Genomic DNA, 23,634 nt, shown 5'->3' with positions numbered 1-23,634 from the left:
CTTCGAGGATCTACACGGCCAAATTGGTAGATGGATTAAATAAATTCCTTTCCAGACATTGTTGTCATTTCCTTTCGGCTTCTCCCGTCAGGGGTCACCACAGCGGACCAAACTGGTCTGGTTGTTTTCACAAAGACTTTGCAAAAGTTTTATGCCGGAAGCCCTTCCTGATTTGGGACAGTCACCAACAAAATGCCCAGGCACTTTTTAATAAAAGTAAAAAACATGGAATGACCCTGCTATATCACTTCAGTTCTTCATCTTTCTGCTCTTTATCCCCTTAAATGTGCTGACAGCTTCTCCTTAGTTCTCATTTGAAAATACCTGGACACCCCGTTTTATTTGGTTCTGTCAGCTCCCTTAATCTGTGCAACCATGATTTGGAGAATGTTGTTTTCGGACTGAGAACCGTTCTGTTCGGTCATGGCCTGGTTTTACAAGGCTGCCCTTGTGCAATTTTATGGAGGTCATTCGTTAAAGTAAAGCAGCCATTAGCAGTCCACATGAGGTGACTTTAACAAGCAAGTGGATTATTTACCAATCCTCTGTGTCCACTATTCTTGCTCTTTTGGGAGAAATTCCTCCAGTCCCTGGTATCTTCAGGGAATGAAGAGACGATGTGCTGACCTTTGTTTGAGAGAGCACAGGTTGTTCTGACTGGGTTGTTCCTGGCCCCCTAAGCAGATCCCCGTCACCTTTGGTCTCAGCATTTTAATATCTTTTTCCCCTATGAGTCGGCTGTCAGACTAAAATAAGGTCACATTCATTTTTTGTTGCATCAGCTACAGTAGGCAGCCATTAGGAATCAAGTACAGATTTCCTGCGTAGACACCCAGGGCTGTGTTTACATACAATAGCCAACCTTACGATGCTATCGCTCCTTCAAAACAATCAACATTCTGTTGAAATTACACAGCGCTGTTTGTGCCAGAACAGATCGAACCGATAGCGCCAACTGTTTATGCAAGGTTTGTGCAGTAATAACTGCAAGAGCGTTTCTGTAGGAACAAATAAGCTTCCATTGCATTCTTTATATAGAAAGAATTTGCATTTGATGCTCGAGCTTTCTGGTCATATGTGTTCAGTTAGATCTCAGTAGTCATCATGTAAAGTTCAGAAATGTGACTGTTTTGAATTGAACTCATAGGGCTCACCATTTACTAAATATGTTTATGTAAGGATAAGACAGTGTGTGCTGGAAAATGAATATTTGTGCCAGAGATACAATCAGTTTTGCCATAATGAAAAGCACCAACTAATTCAGTTTACTGATTTCTGTCATATATTGGATGTTTTTAACACAGAAAAGAAGAATCTGAATGGATATGAGACCTCTGTTCTAGATATACACAGTGAATCTGGGACATCTGTCTTATTTTCATAAATGAAATTAAACTCCCACGACAAAAACTGTGTGTGAGGTGAATTCTTCAGAGGATTCTTCAGTGTCTTTTACCCAGAAAATGAGCACAGGTTTGCTGCTGTGTGACTGTAACTGGCTGTAATTGTGGAATTTAAGGGGGGTTGAGATCCCTTGGTTGCATGAACGTGAACTGAAACAGGCTGCTTTTGTCTGTGGGATAGAAAAGGCCATGAAAAGGCTCGTCTGTTCATTTTAGGAGGGAAAAAGGCCAAGATAGGCTAATTTCACAGGCTATGCTTTTGCTTTTATTACAGATTTAGAGTCGACAAATTCTTGGACATTATGTATAATTTTTATGATGCCGTGTTCGGTTCACCTTATATTTAAATTGGTGCAACCAGTTGTAGACTTTGCTTCAGTGGCCATGTTACCTACAAATGGCCTGTTTGTTTTCACTCTGTCATTGTCCGTGAGTGTTGTCTTCTCAGTTTAGCACACTTCTCTGCAAACTGAAGTGGATTCGGTCTGCCGAGACGTTGAAGATGGGACGACCACAGAGGAGGAGCAAATGCATAATAAGCATCATTTTTTTAGTTTAGTGCAGCGTAGCTGTCGGCTGCCATGCTAACGCGTCTACCGAGACACAAACAAATCCCCTTACGCTGTCTTTAAGTGGCTCCCTCCAGACTCCGTTGTGACACTCGGCTTCTCAGAGGGCTCATTGTTCAGGACCCTGCCATTATGAGAGGGGAAAGCGTGTCTGCATAATGCACAAGATTCCTGACACATGCAGAGCCCTAATGCGCTGCCGCCCTGGCCGCGGTGACACAGCGAATCAGGGCTGCCACGTCTGAGCTGCTGCGGCGACGTGCCCTCGAGGGAGGAGAGCGTAAACCAATTGCACCCATCTTCCCGGAATGGAGAGGCCTGTACTGCGTGCAATTGCTTTGAGCCTGGCTGCACACCAGTGACCCGGACAAGAGCAGATGTCCGGTGAGATCAGGTGGAGATCTCTTGAACCCGCGTTTGTTCCATGGGGCGCCGACGCGTTGCTGACTGAGGGGGATGCCGAGACAGCTTGTCTCAGCGACTGAAGCAAATGCACTCTAACCTACACACACATTGCCTGGAGATCTCCGCCTTGTAAATGGGCTTCCGACAGCGGTTCTGTATGGATAAGTGCCTATACAGTACATTGCAAGAATGTTGCCTTAACAAGGAGTTGTTAAGAAATACATGCAAACAGCTGCACAGCACATCACACAGATGTGGCCTGACAGTGTCTTTACACATGATGCTAATATATGGCTATGAAATTCACTGTCTTGATCAGCTTTATGTGATATGATGCTACAATGTGTGTGTGTATGTATTTTAGATTCAGTGTTTCACTTATACATTTTAAGTCTTTATTGTTGTTATAATATATCAGTTAAAACACACTCCGGAATGATTGATTAATCAGGGTTGATTGTTCATGGGCTATGCAGTGCTGTAACAGGAGGGTAAAAACCATATTTTGAGCCTGTTTGCATGAATTCATTTGTATTGGACACAGCCTCAGGCCAGAATTCTTACTAGAATTGAATGGTGCTGCTATGCTTTTACCAATGAGAAGTGTAGCTCAGTTTTGCAAAATCTAATTTTATACTTAGTACATAAAACTTTTTGTTGCTCATGAAACAGCTGAAAGCACACACTGATTATTTTTTGTTTGTTTAATTTACAACATACATTTGCATTTTTTCAATAAATATATGGAATGTCACTACAGTTGCCCACAGTTTCCCCAACTCTGCCCAGAGTTGTATTGTTTTTCCACTAAGATTTTGTTCAACCACTGCATAGGGTTAGGGTTAGTCTTCTCCAGCACATACCAGATATTCGCAATGGGATTGAGGTTACTCTATGATTACTGTGTTGGACAATCCATTCATGAAAACAATTTAAGACTCTATTAATGGGATTGGGTCTCCAGAACCAACTAACATCTAACTTATAGTGCTTGATTTTGTTGGTTGACAGAAGGTTATTTTGGAGACCCAATGGACCAGTCAGGAGTGATATTTTGTGTAGTGTATGACCTTCCATTGCCAGTCATTATAATTCATTAACAACCCAATCACAAGTCAGAAGGTTGTGTGATTTTGGTGGAAAAGAATGGTTATTCAGAATATTGAGCTGACTTACTTTTATTGCTGTGAACCTGAACCTAGATTTTCCCAAAAGAATCAATCCAAGATCAAACACTGCACACTTGGAACTATACATGATAGGTTCATCACTCTTTGTGCTTTGCTTTTTATCCTGATTCTCCCATCATTCTGGAACTGGGTAAATTTGTGTCACAACCTGGCATTCCGGGCCAGGTTTTCTATGTGTTCTCCTTTTCCCTGATCAGTGCATTTGTTTCCACCTGTTTGTAACTATAAATGTACCTTGAATGTGTCTAGTAAGTGTGTATTTTCCAGATCCCTGCTATGTGCTGTGTATTTGATAGATCCCCTGTTTGTTTCCTGGAGTCGAGTGCATGCACTTTTTGGATCGCAACCTTAAAAAGTTGCAATTAAAAAAAACTAAGAACTATGCTTCATTCACTCACTTGATTTGAACTTGATGAGATGCTTTTTTTTTTTTGAGAGCAGTGTTAAGTTAGATTTAACTCCGTCTGAGTGGGCTGCTGCAGAGGATAAATGACTTTGGAATTACTTGTGGCATTTTGCTGTTAAATGGCCTTCCATGAACACTGATCGGTATGGGGGCTCAGTATGGTCTCCCAGGGCAGAGACCACCTGCCTAATGAAATCTGTATCCACCGCTGAGGTCGGGAAGCCCACAGAATTGGAAACCTTCCTTTCCTCATTCAACCTTCCCTTGCAGGTTTGATCAGAAGAGGCCTGGTCCCTGTTCTGTGAGGGTAGTACGTTGATGCCCCTCTGTCTGAATTAGATTTTGGGGATCCAGCCAATCTCAAGTGTTTGCACAGTTTGCCCATGAATAATTGAAGTGAAAATGTTTCCATGTGAAACGGAGCTTAGTGGTGCATTTTAAACTGTTTGATGGGTTAAAATGTGGTTCTGATAGAGTGCTCATTAAAATTGAAGCACATGCTTTTAGTGGGTAGATCTGTTGCATTGGAGAGCAGCTCTTCTTTTTTCATGAAATCAGTCTATTTACATAGATTTCAAGCAGTAACACTAAAAACACCAACTTTTTTTTTTGTTGTTGTTGCTTATAAGTTGACAGAGAAATAACTACACAGAAAATATTTAGTGATCTTCAGTATAGTAGTAAAGTAGAGCAGTGACTTCAGTAAAGTAGAACAGGGAGTCTTATAAACCAGCAAGGCCTGGTTTAATGGAGCAGTAGCTGGGAGATTTACCACTGTCCCTCACAAAGTTTCCAGTCAGTCTGAACACACAAGATTCTAACCTGTAGTGTGACTCCTATTCCAGCTAGATATTCACTGTCAGACTACACTATAGATGGATTTCTCCAAGGCACATGCTTGTTTGTTGATGTCTTGCTTCTGAGTAGCATTGGGCAGATAAATATTACTTTAACGGCTGAGAGTGTCATGTTGAAAACTATTCTAAAATGTATTCCATGCAGAACTTTAACAATGAACGAGTTTTTATGCTTTATATTCATTTTCAGAGATGCCTCTGACCATCTCTGATTTTTTTAAGTCACTTAAAAAAATTATAAAATTGTGTGCCAAATAACTGAATGCAGATGCTTCTGCAATTCATAAAATGAAATGTCAAAGCTGGAATGACTGCCGTCTATGTGTTTCTATTGAAAGCCTGTTTTTTTTTTTTTTCAACCATTTTAGTCACACAGAGCAATGCTGTAAATTACCCTAAAGGCCTGACATTTTGAGAGAGATGTGTTTAGTCAGCCTCCTCTTTCTCCACCAAGGAGAGTCCAGTCACTTCTGTTACAACACCACGTTCTTTTTGTCAGGTTGTGCTGTGAGCACTTTTGCATTTGTCGGTTTTGTTTGTCATCTTTCTCTGTGCGACTGTAGGGTTTTCTGTTTTTCTTTGGCTTCAGCAGAACAGGGTTGATGTCACCTCTGATTTAACAAATGTCCCCTGAAGTCTGTGTTCAGATAAGACTAGAGCTTGGAAGTCCATTCAGCAGTACAACTATCTCTTCTTTATTTGGTTAAGACTTAGAGCCCATTCTAGAATTCTAACTAGATGTCAACAATAAAGGAATTGGAATAATAGAAATTTGAATATGCCTTTTTTGAAAGTGTAATAACCTTACTGTTCTCATATTCTTCACTGGGTAAGTCAAGCTAAAGTAGAAACATGCTAAATCATTCTTTCCCTTTTTCAGGAAAGCTCATCTTCAAGACAAGAAGGTAGTAGTTGCTGGATGTGTCCCCCAGGCCCAACCCAGAATGGACTACCTGAAAGGCTTGAGCATTATTGGGGTAGGAAACACTTGGTCCCCTTGTTTTGTTTTACATTCTTCAGCACATGAATTGAGTAATAGACAGAGGTTGGCCAGAGTTGCGAAAATGGCTTCAGTGCACGCCTTTGGATCACTTCATTATCAGTCGAGGCATTTGTGATAGTTAAACTACAGACATTAGCACAATCAGAGCATTTGAATACGTTTGCATATGTCATGACGGTTGGATTTGTGCTGCGTGCTTTCCTACAGTTAGAGAAATCAGCCCTATGCAAATATTGTGTGTGTGTTTTGCATATACTGCCCTAGACGTTGCATTTTTAAGGCTGTTTTTGCTTTCAAGTATGTATGTAATGGGTGGATGCAGTTGCATTACCCAATCCAAACAGGAACAAAACACACATTTGGTAGCATTTGGCCATTCATTCACCAGCTGTTTCACCCATTCATTCACCAGCTGGTGACTGACTCAATTAGGCATGATTACATTTAAATTATTTAATCATTGTTCATTGTAGAGTGAGCTACTGCTTTATGTAAGAACCTGTAACTTGCATCTACTGTAATACATGGTTTGGCACAAATCATTTGTCTAAAGTCAGATTTCCCTTGATTTTTTTGTATTAATTTTATGACTCCTAGTTATAAACTCTAGGAAATTGCAAAACAAAATGTGCTAAGCCTCCTTTAAAAGTATTATGGTAATACTGTTTGAAACTCATTGGGAGCATTGTGCTCTGAGGCCACTAATGCAGCACCATGCCATCCTTGTTCCCACACAAATATAAATCCCAAATAATGGCTCCAGATATTGCTATCCCTTGGTGGCATTTTATCTCTGTTTACCCCTTCTCTTTCCTCCATCCCCTTCTGAATGTATCAACCCCCTATGTCTTTCCCAGAAGAGTCTGTGTGGCGTGAAAGCCCTCACTCACTCTCTCCCTCACTCTGCAGTCGCGTCGGCAGTTTTTTCCCCTCCACTTTTCAACTACCAACTGTGTGCCTACCCTACTTGGAGAAATTGAACCTAAATGTCACCTTAGTCAGAGCTGTTGGCTGGTGGCTGGCTGTGCTCCATAAAAGAACCCTGCCATCCGGCAGGGCCTCTGGGCATCCCACGCTTTTTAAAGATGAAGTTAAAAAGAGAGCTCGACGGACAGTTAAATACAGTCCTCCTGAAAGCCGTATTGATCAGCTGAGCCACAGGACAGCGTGGATGAGAGAAAAGACGGTAGGGTGGTGATGCTCATCTTTGAGCAGAGTAGCTGGTGGGGTGGGTGGGGGCACTGGAGGGCTCAAATGGCAGCGGTCCCATGCTGGCACTTATCCTGCTGGGCAACCCCTGCCAAATTGCCCAGCCTCACCCTGTAGCCTCACTGGGTGGCTGGTAGGTCAAGAAAGTGACAGGCACTTTTGTTCAGCAAGGCTTTAAAAAGGCTGCAATTTTGGTTGAAATGATGTCTGCTGCTGACCATAATTCTAGCTGAATGTGTGAAGTTTCATCTTAAAAAGGTTGATGGACTCATGGTCATGGTTTAGCCATCTGGTGAACAGAAGATTTATTCTGAATGCTTTCACGTAGTTTGAGTTTGAAAACAGCAGTGTGAAGCAAATAACAAATCACAGTTAGAGGTCCAGCCAACTTCAGGGTGAGTTAGATGGTACAGGGTCAGCAAGGCGAAGCACTCTGCCCTCCCGCAAACTCAAAACTACCTCACAAACCCAGTGAGAGGCTTTGAATCAGTACAGCTACTGCCCTCCAGTCCTGCAGATTTTAAGCAGGACTCCACAGAGGGGGGTTAAGACCCGAGAGCATGAAGACCTGCTGTGTGGAGTGGACAGAGATTAGGCTGCTCTTTGGGGAGTCAGATTGATTTTCATTTCCACTCTCAACATGCACGTAGACAGGCTGCTTCCACCATCAGTACCCCGATCCCACCACCGGTGGCAGGGAGGGAGGAAGAGGAGCAGGCCTCCAACCAAAGTCAGGATGGGATAGAAAATGCAGGCCCGTCTGCATAGTAATTTGACTGTTAGAGCCAAGGGGGTAATAGATGGGATTGTCTATCCATAAACCAAATTTCCACTATCTGCACCCCCTTAGGAGAAATAACCAAGTAGAAAACAATCGACCTGTTTTGTTATTTTCTTTTATAAAAATCCATGTGTGTCCTTTTGACTCTCACCTTCTGCCATATTTATTGGCAAAGACTCTGTAGCTCTATGCGTACTATTTTCAAACTACTCACTATGCGTGGGGCTTGTTCACTAGTGTACAGTCAAGTGCGCGTTCAGGATTTACAGGATTTAGGATTTATTTAGATTACAAAATAATCTAGATAGAAACATGGTCTTTGCCTATGTTTGCTCATGTGATGTATTGACAAGCACAGGTTTAAATCATCCTGAATGCGGGAGTAGCTAGTATGAGAGCTATGAATCTTCAGGCGTCGCCCATTTTTAACTGTTTAGAAAAACGTAATTAAAGGTGGGTGAAAGAAATTATTACGCATCGGCCAACAATAAGATTTTAACATTAAACAAACCTGATCATTCATAGACATAAATATAAAGCAAACATTATATGAAGTTTTTCAGTGACTGAAGACTGTTAGCAGGGGTCTGTGCTTCATTGATTGACTCTGTTGCTGCCAGGAATTGATACTTGTGAAGACTTGATATCTGTTTTTACATCAAAGAGTCTCCTCTTTGGGCTCTAACCTTTTGACCTTAGAGTTATCGTACATCTCTGAGCAGAGGTTGGAGAATAAAGACACGTGGGTGAATAACAGCAGTCTTGGCCATGTCATGGTTGAAGAAGAGAGTCATTTTCATTTCCCGCCCAACTTAACTGACTCTGGGGCTTGAAGGAGGCAATTAAAAGGAATAATGGTCTGTTCCTCCATCATCAGGGCCATTAAATTACCCAATAATGCTGATAATTAGGAGATAGAAGTTGATGGGAAGCAGTGAGTCGTCTCTCACTTCTGTATTTTGTGTAGAGTTTTGATACTGTTATAAGATAAGTGCTTTCTTCGTGCTGTGTGGTGATTCCTATCAGCTGTCAGTTAGAATAAGTGTCAAAACATATTCTGCCGTCTGCTGATGGGCAGATAATGTGTTAACATTCCTTGTTTCTCAGTTAGTTCTCTGGTTACATTATGGTGCAGTTAATTGGTTCTGTCTTGGCTTGACAGTGGCTAGTAGGGACAAAATCCCTCAGAGCTATTTAGAAATCTGACCAGAGGTGAACTTATTATTTATTTGGTCTGAAAATGTTTTAATATAGATTTTAACATAAATTGGTATTTATTTCAGCTGCATGTATCATGACTCGCTCATCTTTTCTCTGCACCTTCAGCATCAGTGTGTGTGGAAATGTTCACCGTTGTCTTCAGTTTCCGACATTTATGTTATACTGGTATGTAGGTTCCTTGTGGGTGTCTGTGTTCGGGGAGTCTGGTCTGATTGGTGACTGTGACAGCAGTATCCTCAGACTATGACCTTGCATTCGATCATCTCCATGTGGGTCAGACGGAAATGTGTGGGAAGGCATTAGCTGGTAGGAGAAATGACCACAGAGACGAAATTGGTTATTGGAAATCCATGGAACCACAGCCAACTTCGTGCCTGAGTCCCATTCATAATAAAACCCAAACCCTGGGCCACTTCCCGGATCTCAAACACCCGGCTTTAAACTCACCCCCTCGCCATTCATCACCACACCAACATGTGTAACCCCCACCCTCCTTTTTGTTTCAGGTCCAGCAAATTGATCGTGTGGTGGAGGTGGTGGATGAAACCATGAAAGGTCAGCCTCTTACACACACACACACACACACACACACACACACACACACACACACACACACACACACACACACACACACACACTAATACGCTGTCACACTACATTTTACCAGCTGTAGCACAGCATGTGCCATCATGTCGTAAACAATACATTTTTCCCAATACGGTTTGTGGATCTGAAAGAAGGATAAGATCTTGAGAATTAGATGTTCGTCTCTCCTTTTCAGCAATGCTTAATGACAGACATTCATCATGGTTCAATGCCTCAGCGTGATGTCGCTTGTTCTGTTGAGCTTCCTGTTATGCATCTATTTGTCCTGTGTGTGGACAGGATTATTGTTAACTAGCCAGTCCTCCTTATCCTGAAGGCATCTAGCGGCCTCTGTGTGTGTGTGTGTGTGTGTGTGTGTGTGTGTGTGTGTGTGTGTGTGTGTGTGAGATTAGGAAATAGAATATTGCAAGATAGAGCCAGATATACAATTATAACACATGTTCCATTGAAATTGTGTTAGGTTCTTATAAAGATTTCGAAGCAAATCTATATATTTATATGTTGGTGATGTCTCCTGAATTGTCAATCACTCACTCAATCAATAAATCTAATGAGGAGAGATGCCCCAGTGAGGAAAGTTAATCAATAATTTGAGCAAGGCACACCTTTTGACATGAGCTGCTAAATATGTCCTATACAGAATACTTTCACAGTGTTGATTAATGTATTTATTGTGATCAAACTATACATAAATCAGAATAGAGGGCAGTCAACAACATATATTTGATAGTTAAAGTTTTGGTTGCAAACCGGTAAAAAGAGGACATCAAAATATAGGGGAAAGTTCCAGTGCAGGCGTCAGCTGACACATGTTGGAGCAATTAACACTCAGAATAAGAATTCAGGACAGGTCACCTGCTGTTTTATTCTGCTAATGTTGAGTTTTCATCATCTCTATATACAGGGTGGGCCATTTATATGGATAAACCTTAATAAAATGGGAATGGTTGGTGATATTAACATCCTGTTTGTGGCACATTAGTATATGTGAGGGGGCAAACTTTTCAAGATTTTTAAGTCAGCCATTGGATCCAACTTTTGTTTTTTCAATAGGAAGAGGGTCATGTGACACATCAAATTTATTGTTAATTTCACAAGAAAAACAATGATGTGCTTGGTTTTAACGTAATTTTATTCTTTCATAAGTTATTTACAAGTTTCTGACCACTTATAAAATGTGTTTATTCCCATTTTATTAAGGTGTATCCATATAAATGGCCCACCCTGTATAGACTGTTGCTTGCTTATTTTTACCTACTAACACAACAGAGATGTACATGGACTCCTCTGGTTTGCCTTCAGAAATCTGAAACATTTAGAACACATTTAGAACACTATCCTGCAATTCTTTAGTCTTGTAAGTGATTGGTACTTGACCAGCATTGGCTCTACAGTGTGCTTTGTGGGCTGTGGCTGCATATACTTGGTTTTTACTGCCAGATGATCCTACTGGTTCAGCAGTCGACCAGATAATGAGTAGAGGTGCTCCTCTTTTTCTCTGACAAATAGCCGCCTGTTTAATTGAAGACTTGTCTGCCCTCATCGCTCCTCTTGCGTGAAAGACATGTGGCACAGTTTTTTTATGACTCAACTTTCTCTTTTTCCCCCTGCCCCAAGACTAATGTTTAGTTAAGTATACAATACAAAACAGTGGCTTTTTCTTGATTTCGGCCAAACTATGAGCTCTGATATGCAGTGGTGGAAGAACATTTGCATGAACATTTTTAGGGTCTAAAGTTTTACTCTGCAATCCAAATGAGTAGTTTACACTCTTATATAGCTGAGATGTTTACAGCTTACATCTATACAAGCAGACATATTTGAAGATGACCTCTTTGGGGTGACTCTTGAGCTGCAAAATTGTTGTTTCTTGTTAAAATGCACTAGAGAATACACAGACAGGCTATGAATTAATTAAATGTTATTTTTGTCTCTCCCTACAAGAGGTTTTTCATCTGGCGCACACTTAACCGTGACAGGCTCGGATGTTTGCCGAGTTCTCAAGATGTAGCTGTAATGGAGGTCAAACGTGGCCCACATTACTTTTGTCAACACATTTGCACTGCACTGGTCCCATGGGCACTTAAGAAGTAAAAAATGAAAGATATATTCAAACCTCTGACTATACCTGCCGGAGGTTCCTTCTCGACAGGCAATTGGTTTTTAATTTCTTTCAATTTATTCTCTGATTGTATGCATAAGGTAGGAAATAATCAAGCAGATGTCAGGTTTGAACCTGACCTTGAGTTTTTTTTTTTTTTCTCCCCATGCCCCCACAGAGGCAGGCACAGGCATCTTGGAGCAGAGGAAATAATTTCCATTCGCTTCCAGTGTTTTATGGTGTGCATAAAAATGGCATCTGTTCCCAGCCTTTGAAAGGTTGGTGCTGGAGGTTAAGTTTTAAAGAAGTGGGTCTGTCCTGTTGCGGGGCAGGACTGCGGGTTTTGGCCTCTAATGATTTACGACTTTTGGGATGAGATATTCTAAGTGGCTGCTCCTCCCCTGCGCACCCACCGTGACAGCGGGCCGGGCTCTTTGCGTTGCAGCAATTGCACAAGCATTGCAGCATGGCTTTTACTGCAGCAACAGCATGCCGAATACCTGAGGCATGAAAATATACTACCACACTCCTTGTTTGTGCACTGCTAATTACTGCAAGCCATCACAGTACATTATCTTTGCTTAAGAGCTTTATGGACTCTGGGAAAAACAACTTTACATCCAAAAATGAACAGTTACAGAATGGAAAATGAAGCAGACGTGATCTTTCAGCTCACTCTTTCCAGCCTGTGTGTGACTGATCCACTTTTGTGTTGCACATCTTATGAAACTGTTGCAGCATAAGAGCACCCATGTAAAACGTGATGTTTTCAGGAGGTAATGTCTCTCAGCAGGAACGCAGTGGTGAAGCCCAAGTGGTTTTATTATGTAACATTATGTGACATTGATGTAATTATTTATAGATTTTTTTTTTTTTTTTTTTTAGATTTTGGCCATAGCCATCTGTTGCTTCAAAGTTATACATAAAGAATACATAAAGAAACTTTTTATATTTTGTATAATTCTAATGTCTGTTGTCATGATTATATTCTATTGAATACCTTATATGTTAAAATGTATCCTATTTCATTCTTGTCAGAAAAGGCAGCTGACTTTAAATATATGTTTTCCACATTTTTTTACATTCTGCATTGTATCGCAGCAAATGATGGTTCACATCCTAAAATTTGTAAAAGCATTCAATACTGCAATACTGCGTACTGCCCATGGTGCCCTCAGAATTTATGGGTTCAGTCAATGTTAATCGAAATGACAGAAGGATGGATGATAGAGTAAACTTAGGTTTTTCTGTGTCTGTCTGGTTTTGTGGAGATTTTTCTAAAGTCTGTGATCATCTATAGAGGCTTTCATCTGTCTCCATCTTTTGTCCAGTTGTTACACAAACAGCTTCCATTCTGTGCACATGGCCTTGGACTGGAAAAGGAATTCTTCTGAATTAGCTCTCAGTGAATGTGTTCTACTGAAGTGTTATGAGCGTTTATGTGTTTTCATTTGAAGGTCACTCGGTGCGGCTCCTCGGTCAGAAGAAGGATAATGGAAAGCGGCTGGGGGGAGCGCGATTGGATCTGCCGAAGATTAGGAAGAACCCACTGATAGAAATAATTTCCATCAATACAGGGTAAGCTGTTTGTCAGGGAAAAAAGCATAAAAATGACCTGCCTTATAAAATATTCAGCATCACCTGAGAATTCAATTTCTGTTCGCCGTCTCCCCATGGACGTGCCTCTGTGTGGCTGCCATTGCTGCATCCCCTGTCTCCTGCACTTTTCCCCCCACCTCTCCTTTGATCCCAGCCTGTCTGTGCCTTTGATTGTATCCATTTTAGACATCTTGTTTTGTGTGGCAGCATGTGCAGACAAGCATTAAATCTGTTTTCTTCGCGGATGATTTTATTACACAGGTCATAGGTTCCTAACTTGTATCTCCAGCTCTAATTTGATTCTGAATTCAAATGGAAAGTGGCATGCAGTTTTAATGAGGCGGCTAACACTTGTAGTTGGGGTTATGAGAGAGTGCAAATAGAGCCCTTTGGTTCATGAACACTCTGAGTATACAAATAGATTCAGTGGGGGGAGGGAGAAATGTATAAATCAGGCTCATGTCACTCTAACACAGGCATTGTGTAACCCTGGCAGTCTGATTGTCATTCTTTGCAAAACATTTTTATTCACCATGTTTGCATTTAAGGTAAACCTCAACGGACAAATGCAAATAGCAGCAATGTTGGAAACCACATTTTTCAAAACATACCAAAATGATGGTTGATTAGGTTGCTTTAAAGGTTGATATTAAAAGTAGTACTAGCACAATTAACATTTAAAAAATATGGTGTTTTCACTTAGACATTTGTAATTTGCACAAAAAGGGCTGCATGGTAAACCATTTGGTAAACTAATACGACATATACATCATATGTCATGTAAAAATTTCACTTTGTGAGTTTATCTGACATTAATACGGTCCCCTAATGTAATAAGCTTCCCTGGTATGTCTGTGGTCTTGCAGTGGCTAAAAAGGGCGATATTCAGAGAGCGACAGCTCAGACGGACTTATCTGGAATGTCTGTGGTCTTGCAGTGGCTAAAAATGGCAATATTCAGAGAGCGGCAGCTCAGACGGACTGATCTGGAATTTCTCCCCTTATGTTGTCATAAGGGGAAAACTGCCCCCTCAAATTCTATAGGCCGCTCTTCTCCTCATCCTGTCTCTCTCCTCCTCATTAGCATTTAAAGCTTCACATGCTGAAATTATGCGTCCTGGGGAAATCTCATTGTGAGACTGGCTAAAAGTGGCAGTAATTCTGCACTACGGCTGAATTCTGGAAAGGAAGAAAAAAGATTTTTTCATGTTAGGGGACATTTAACTGAGGAACAGCATTAGTTTTACAATATTTGCAGTCTTATGGTAAACCATTTTTCTTTTGAGTGGCTATATGCATATTAAATGTTATTATTAAACTTTTTAGCAAAATAGGTCTTATAAAGATCAAGATGCTTTGTGTTTGATTGCATAACATGCAGCCCCAGACGCATCCAGAACAAGTGACTCCAGGAGAAAACTGTGCCATTGTTTTGTTGTGAAGTTGCAAGCTGCTGAGGCTGTAAGAAACAGGATGAGAGGCAGAGATAGGAGGAGAAAAGATGGATTTTTCTTCCTGCAGCAGAGGCTCTCTGAGGTGCACTGGGTCTCTCACTGGAGCGTCTGGATGTAATTAAGCGCATAGCTGTTACCCTGTAGCCCTGCTATTGTCAGCAGACAGGCCACAGTCTGGGCACAGCTGTCACTTCCACCATATTCACATGTTATCGGTGTGGGGGGGAATGAAGGGGTCTATTTTCCAGGGCATTCTCCATGCCCATTGAGATGTGTTTACAGAGGTACATTTTCATGTGATGCCACTGCTTCTGTGCACAGAGCTCCCCCATTTTCTGGAAAATGGGCTACTTTGTGCTCATTTGAGGTTTGTAATTACCCCACCCTTGAACCAGAATGGCCCTCTGATTTGTGGTTGCCATTGGAGGAAATGTGATTGCAGAGACAGTGGCTAACCCTTCTACATGAACACACTCATACACACTAATGTGAATTAGCACACATTCGTGGAATAATTGTGCAGACTAACAGACTGTAGGTTTTTAAGGGAGGGAGATTGTGTGTTTCACTGGGAGTGAAGGTGCTTCATCATGGTACTTTCATGGTACATATATTTGAAATATACTATGACAAGGCAAAAAAAAATTTAAACTGTAAATTTTCATTGATTTAAGTTTCACTTGTCTTTGAAAAGTAAAAAATGAGCCACCACGGGTCTACACCCCATCTGTCTTGCTCAGGGACACAACTAGGCTACTTCCACCCTAGACTTAGCAATGCCCATGTGTTTCAAAATAACAAATTTACATTGATATTTACATTGATTACATTGATAATTTTCTTTCCCTCAGATTAAAAAAAAAAAATTATTTTACACGTCATGTTAATTCTTTGGAGTGATTAGCAGTAGCATCTGGTTCAACAGGGTGGGCCTACAATGTCATTCCTGACATTGACTCTACTGCAGACTCTGACTCTAGTTGTACAGTGCGTACAGTGAGTTATTTGTGATTTCATGGACAAGTTGGGGTTAACGGTAGTGGTACAGGGACCTCCCTGGTCAGCTCGAACCCTTAGTTATGTTTTAGTTAAAAACGAGACCCCTCATTGAAATATTCCTCGTCTCATGAGCCTCAGGCGAAGTGCCTTTGGTGCCATCTCTTGTTTGTAGTCAATAATGTTGTCTACTGTGAAGGTCAGCTCATTATGCTTGTGCACTTTTGCAAATACAGGGGCCCTTAACAAACCTCTGTGGTCACGCAGAAAAGAGCAGCATTGCTCTAATATGCATGGCCAAATTGCACATTTTTAGACAGGATCAAATTGGATGATTTACACACAAAAAAAGTAATAATATCGATGTATAAATGAAAAAAATGTCGGTCCATTGCAGTGTCCCTGCAAGGGCCCCAGTCAGATGGCTTACTCCTCCCCTTCCCCCTCCCAAAGGAGTCTAGGCAGCCATTTCTTCCCCCCTCTGATGTGGTACCTTTTATCTGTGAGTGCAGAACATTTCCCCAGCCCAGAAGCATCTTAATTAAAAAGTTCTCTCCCAGCGCTGCTTTGATGCCTTGAGACACTGAGGTGCAGTGGATGTGAAATGATCTCAGTGGTTGAGGTTCAGCAGCAGCAGCAGCTGAGGTCTGTATGCTGGATTATAGCATGATTGGTGACAACTGCACTTCACTGAATCACCTAAATTTGCTCTGTGTGGCTTGTTATTACAAAAGAAACAGGCAATAGTTGCCGTCCTTAAGGGATAAGCCACAGCAGAGGGAATAATTAAGTTAATAAAAAGTCAGATTTGTTTTTTTAAATCATTCTGAAAAGTTGTTAATGACTTTCTAATGTCATCACATTTTATCCTCTGTTGAACAAATGCCATATTTTCCATTTTTCCCTTATCCTTTATATCAGTGGATCCTCCTCTGTGTCCAGCAGCCAGTGCACATTTTTGTTTTGTTCACAAGTGCTGGTATTGGGAACATAACAAAAGTCTGGCCTGGCTGGTGGGTCCCTTGAGGACTGGGTTGAGAATCATCTGGTGTTTTTGTACAGTACTGCCTTGTCTGTTCTGGTCAGATGGTCACCTTAAATGGTTTCTAATTTCTTTTATATTCTTTTTCATCTCTGGCCACAGGAGGATTTCCCTTAACCTGAGTTTAGAGCTGGTTATAAAAGTCAGCTGTTATTATAGTAAATTGTTCAAACAACAACAATATTGGAAGTAGTTATTAATGTTTTTTTCTCTTGTCATGGATGATTATAAACATCACATATCAAATAACTGTTGCAGTCAAGCTTAAAGGTTCTTTTTTTATTCTTAAATCACAAGGTGCTTTTTAGTTTGGCCCAAAAACATTAAAACACATTTAATTTATTTTTTCTTTTTCTATCTATTCGTCAATGTAATTTTTTATTAATTTCTTTATGAAAATGAAGTGAAGTGATGAAAAGCGCCAAGGGAGAGCAGTGTGTTGGGACAGTACTTTGCCTAGTGGCACCTTGGCGGTTTGGGATTTGAACCGGAAACCTTCTGATTACAGGTCTGCCTTCTTAGCTACCAGGCCTCCACTGCCCACCACTGTAGTGTGTGTGTGTGTGTGTGTGTGTGTGTAAATATATGTGGTGGTCTGATTTTATTCAAAAATATTCTTTATTTATTAAAAAAAAAGGTTTTCTCACCCTAGCCTTAAGTATAGATTCAAAATGTTTGTTTTATTACTAGATGCAATCACACCAATATAGGATGAATAGTACATGTGTGTGGGACAGTGTGATATAATGCTGACATAAGATGTTGACCGACCACCTGAACTTTATCTTATTTAATTCCACGGAGCACTGTTTATTATTCAATGCTAAATTTGGTCCTCCCAGTAGATCCACAAAAGGACATGTTTTTCCTTTTGTGCCCATTATGCCTCCTTCTAGCATTTCAGTGTAAACTCCAGTGACCTGAAGGAAAAAAAAATTTAAATCTTTTTTTGTGTATGTGTGAAGGCAAATCAATTGAAATTTTGAAAATGCATGCAAAATGCTGTGAGAGGTTTATTTATGTGACATTAGTGTGACAAGAATACAGCAAATGATCATTATGAAGCATACAGACACAAAAACATGCAGACACACGTTTGCTTAACCAGAGAGGAATTTTCTGGCCTCCACTGAAAAATAGGAACACTTCAAGGAACACCAAGAGTCCTGTGAGATATTGTTAGTTTTTCTTGTAGCTTGCCCATGTGAATAGTTGAAAGGTGTGCACGTTGGGTGACTGTCCAGCATGGGCCAGGAAGAAGGTACGTCACCAGTACGTCTTGAGATGGGACTGTAGGAGGCGCTGCTTTGGTGTGCACCAAGTGCAAGTGGCTGTGTACCTGACCCCCTCGTCAGCACGTCTCTGAATCTAGCAGATAACATTTGCCTTTGAACTCCTCTAAAAGGGAAAAACAACAGCATGGAGGGGATGCAGGAGAGGTGAGCTCTCCCCTATGAGTAGGGAAGGCATGCTGCTGCACGGTGGTCCCCTGAAAAGCCACAGATGGCAGCTGGTGCTTTAACCCACTACCTGTTTCTTCTGCCCAGTGGGGCTCAGTGTCGGAGCTTGATAAGCTTGCGGTATGTTGTTTTGACAAAGGCTTAATCCGTCTTTTGTGGGGATTTAAAACATATAGCCTAAGTCTTCGATGTTTCATTTTTATTTTTAATGTACTTCCAGGGTTTATGCAAGAGTTTGTCCCAACGAATGAAACTCTATACCTTGTAGTTTTACTAGGAAAGAGTCTTTTTTTTTTTTTTTTTTTTTTAGTAATTTGGGTTCATGTTCTTCTATTATTGTATTGTATGACACATATAATACAAACACAAACAACACAATAGTTAAGCTTTAATCATGATTGTATTATATCATGTGCTGTGGCTTCTGATTTAATACTGATTGTCCTAGGCTGAGTCTCTCTGTCTCTGTCTCTCTGTCTGACTGCTTTATCTGCCTGTCTGCCTACAGCAACAGTTCCTCATTTCAGTCCTGTTCAGTAATGGCTGTTATATGTGTGTTTTGATAAGGTCTATTTGCAGGCAGATGGCTTTCAGTGTTGTCTGTAAGTGGCGTAAGACAACAGTGAAAATGTGCACGTGCTCAACAAGGGGACCTCCAGGATGAGTGTGGATAATTATTTCCCTCTCTTGCCTGATTTGTGTCACTCCATATGAGGAAGTGGAATATTTAAAAGCATTATTAATGAGAGTAGATGGTTTGTGGGCGCCATAAAGTGTAGCTAATTAATGTCATGTGAGGTTATTAATGGCTTACTGCGTTTAAAAACGACAGTGTTGTGTGCCATGTTAAATGAATCGTGAATTTAAGTGCCTGTAAATTATTCAGGTGTTAGAACAGGAAAGTGACCCTCTGTGCAACTAAAAAAATGAAATAAATTATAGCTAAACATCATATAGTGAAGCCCCAGCTGCAGTCAGTTGTACAGTATAATTAAGGTGCATCAGTTCTTCTGGAATTCACATGTAAAAATCCTGAAGTTCCTGCCATTTGCAGCTAAACAAGACCTGTGCACAGCGGAACTGTGGACTAATCACATTTATCCAAAATAGTGGCAATTCTGCGTTTTTAATTTTCTTTTGATGTAACTGTGACATCAGGGCTGACATTTAGAGGCTGCCGAGATAGAGCGCTCTTTGTTCCTGGGTGAAACTGTGCCTAGTTGTTTCTTCAGCCCCTTTCCCCCTCCTCTCTCCTCTCCCTCTGGACCTGGACACACTATCACTCACTCTGCCGCCCACTTATCTGCCCAAAGCTCGGCTGTTATTTGCAGAGAAAGTCATTAAAGCATTATGGAGCTTCTCCCACCTGACCTTCACTGAGAGTGTGTGTCTGTGTGTGTGACCGACTGTGTGTGTCTGTGTGATAAAACTGCATCATGGTGATTACCTGCTTCACGGGTGGAACACATATTTTAAAGTGATGATTCTATTCTGTCATTTACTGAGTTTCTTTGAAATATCTTTTCTCCTTTCTCACCTGTTTGGCATTGCTTCTCATTTATTCAGATTTCACTGATTGTTTAATTCACTTGTTTGCTGGCTTTTAAATGAAAAGCAGACAGAGACAGCAGGCCACACGGGTGTAAAATGGACATGGATCATGGAAACATGGAAAGTAAACTCTTAGGAGCAGACTATTGCACTCCAGTTTCAATACTTGAGTCTGATTGGCTGTAAAAAGCACAGGTAATTCCTGTAATGTTTAAATACTGTTCTGAAAAACTACAAACTAAATTTGGAAGCACACTGTGTATTATTATAATTATTTTTTTGGTTTTGGTAGCTTGGTTTGGTGTCGGACTATCTCTTTCTTAGGTTTTGTTCGCTCTTCATTATGTTACGAGAATTTTGTGTGTTTACTGATATGTGGGTCATTGACTTTTCTGTACATTGGTTGTCATCCTCTAGCCTTTTCTGTTGCCCTTTCAATATTCAGTTCCTTTCCAACATTTTCTTCAAAGGAACTTAGTGCACATGGATGTGTTTTTACACTTTCCCTTCCATGTAGCTTTTTTCCCAAATCACCGATATGCTGATATGCCCCAAATGACTCTTAATTTACGAAGTAGTGGGCAGCCACAACTACATGGAGGTTGTTTTCAGAGCTCTACAAGGCCTGGAGTGTTTTACCAAGAACCTCACTGCCGCTTTCCAAGCAAAGGTCAGATTAACATGTCGCTGGTGGGCAAATGCTTCATGAACTTTTCCTAGCAAAATCACAAGAGCATACAATGGCCTTGTGGTAATTCTCACGACAGTGGGGGAGACATTGACAGCACTGTCTGTTAGGGGTGATGTTAAGCCTCTGACGTTCTGGTTGTTTTTTTTTTTTTTTTTTTTTTTTGACATTTTCAGTAACTGTTAACAGAAGGAACACGTTTTAGAGGCAAGACCTGGGAAGAATAAACATGTAACATCAGTGGTTCAAGGAATGGACTGTGTGGAGAACTGAGGAGAAACAGATGCCATGACAACAGCACTGGATATTTTGAGAAAACAGCCCTGGTCTCAATAACTAAAGCCTATCAATGTATAACCTGAAATGACGTTGCTCCATCTGTAAATAAATGCATTTCCCCCCAATGTTTGCTCTGTTGGAAGAAGTGTATACTGTGATTACAGCTTTGCTTTGTTTAACAGAACATCAGAGCAAATTTCTCTCTTTCAGATTTGCAGCCGAGATCACTCGGGACTGCCAATAAAATTCAATTAAATTTCAAATGGATTTACAGAATTAATTTCATTACTTTTTGTATTAATTTTGTACACCTATTAAGTTAGACTTGATTGAAGTTCGACTCCTATTAGGTTTGATTTTCAATTAAAAACCATAATTCATCTTGCTAATGTCGGATTCCTCAGATACCCCATGGCTATGCTGAGAGAAAAATAAAGTTAAAAGTTAGTGCTGCAGTAGTTATATATGACCCCGTTATTGACGTTGTGTCACGATCTTTAAAGATGAAAGGGACATGAATCAAATGATATAATGATATCCACAATGGGGATGATTTATTGGAAGCACTACATATAAAATGCTTATACAAGTCATGAGCGTGATGCTGCCATCACCGAGGTGCTGGTCCAAAAGGAGACGCACGGCTTTTTTCGATCGCCCCTCCTCACATCAGAAGATTGTTTCAATCCAGTTTCCGTGGTTTGGGCTCCTGTGAGGGGAGAGCAGGGACTTTTGATGATGTAGAGGTCTGTCAGGCTGTAGGCGGAGGATGACCTCCCATAATGGCGACCTCTTGAAGCCATTGCTTCAGCTGGAACAGCAGCACCTGCGAGGACAGCTAACCTAGTTTTTGCGGAGCTGCAGGGATGGGGCTGTCAAGGCTTCCAGCTGCTTGTTGTGCTGGGAGGTCGACATGTCTATTTATCTTTGTGGTTAAGGATGAGGGGAAGCTCAGGCAAATGCAAGCCCGGGCCGACCGCCTCGGCCTGTCTCTTGGAGCGAGAGCATATTAGTGTGATTGAAACCCAAGGGCTGGCTCCTTATTTTACCTTTTTCACATTTCACGTTTCCCGCAGCACTGTTCCCAACATAAAGTTCTATGCCGCTGTTGACTGGTGAGATTGTGGTGGTGGGATCATTAGGTACTAGCCTAAGGGCAGTGAGAATATTATGGCTTGGTTTGAGTTCTCGGTAAAAGAGTTTTTAAAACTGGTCTGTAACTACAGGAGACAGGAGGGGACAGGAGGCCAGGAGGGGACAGAGTATAGTACTTCTAGCACCATCATTTTTATATGCAACCTCTGAGGCTCACGTAAGCAGTAATTATACAAAACCCCTCTGCATTCTTGATGACAGCAGCAGGATAATGAAATGCATGTCCAAATCCACCCTGCAATTGTTTACTGACTACAAAGGGGCTGACATGGCCATATCAAGTAAGATTTTTTTCATTGTAAAGTAAAGATATTTCTGCAAACTGTCAATGTTTTTGTAAAAGGGGGCCGATACTAGTGCTGGGCACTGTACATGTCTGTAGTTTTTAATGGTGCTTTACATATATAGATGTATCCAGACCGTGTCACTGCAGAAGACACGTTAAAAATCTAATCGGTGTTGAGTGGAACACTGCTACACACAATGGTAGGGAACAGATGCTGCTTTCAGTTTGCCAGCTCTCATGCACACCATTCACATCAATATGTCCTATACATTTCTTGTTTTATCAATTTATTCATATCAATAATAAGACGTTTGACCTTAAACTACTGAACACGCTCCATGCTCCAAGGCCCCGGCACTATTGTAATACTTGTGTAATAGTGTGTTGTAAGGGTTAAGAGCGTTTACCTGTCAGGTTTTTATCTGAAAATTCCTGCAGCAAATGATGACAGAATGTCTTTATGCATGTACATTTTTTATTCTCTATCACATAAATTTGAGGTCACTGTCACAAGCAGCAGAGATACATGGACATTGAGTGAAACAGATTTGCATTGTACAAAGGTCAACCGTGTCAAAACCAGACATCCTCATATTAATTGTATGCCTTGAATAAGAAGCTGGACGACATTAGTGCGCTCACATTTTTCTTTTAATAGCACAGAATGAGCGTCTCTGTGTGAGGGTGCGGCAGTAAAGTGCTTATTGCGATGCACCGAAGCGAGATGCCCCAACATCTATAAACAATCCCCAGCGTTTAGTCATTTTGTCGCGTGGTCATTAGTTTCTTGGCCTGTGAGTGAGGAATGATCATCCTTCTCCAGCAAAATGGCAGTGATTTTTATTTATTTATCTTAGCTCATCCAAAGGACATGTGTGCTTATGCAGCACATTTAAATTTATTTGCATCATTTTTCTCTATTTGTGTTCCCCCTGACAAACGGCCATGAAAGATCTGAACAATGCTCCCACACTTTCATTATCAAAAAAGGTTTGGATAGTGTTGTAATATTAACACAAGTATGCCTATAACAAATCATCAAATTTATTATTGCTGTTATGTTCATGGATTTTCTGCTAATATGTATGGTTGGCAGCAATGGAGAAAGCGTACAAAAGGGTTCAAGCTGAAATGAAAATATAGACATCTGCCACATTTGTCAGGTCAGTGGCAGATGTATGTCACCAAACATAGGTGTCACATGTCCTAGACGGCCTCTCAGATAATCAAGGTGCAGGGTCAGAGGTCTGTGGGACCCACTTCAGTGTTTACCAAAAGAGAAATGCTGCAAATTATTTGAATTGAAACCTGAGATTTCTTGGCCTTGGCTTACTTCCTGCGAAGAGCATGTAACACATTTTCTCCTTTTTTCAC

The 23,634-nt window shown here is 40.9% G+C and overlaps 1 protein-coding gene across 1 annotated transcript in view; it reads left to right on the top strand.

Annotated features, from left to right (window-relative positions):
* cdkal1 (CDK5 regulatory subunit associated protein 1-like 1) overlaps nt 1–23,634 on the top strand; it is a 224,192-nt gene that overhangs the window by 75,604 nt on the left and 124,954 nt on the right. The window contains exons 5-7 of the mRNA XM_028980453.1: nt 5,711–5,807; nt 9,551–9,599; nt 13,209–13,329. Coding sequence (XP_028836286.1) covers nt 5,711–5,807; nt 9,551–9,599; nt 13,209–13,329 — 267 coding nt within the window. The remainder of the gene's footprint in view (nt 1–5,710; nt 5,808–9,550; nt 9,600–13,208; nt 13,330–23,634) is intronic.

The sequence above is a fragment of the Denticeps clupeoides genome, chromosome 5, assembly GCF_900700375.1.
Source record: "Denticeps clupeoides chromosome 5, fDenClu1.1, whole genome shotgun sequence".
Taxonomy (NCBI): domain Eukaryota; kingdom Metazoa; phylum Chordata; class Actinopteri; order Clupeiformes; family Denticipitidae; genus Denticeps; species Denticeps clupeoides.
The sequence above is the reverse complement of the archived record's forward strand: the minus strand, read 5'-3'. Positions and strand labels throughout refer to the sequence as shown.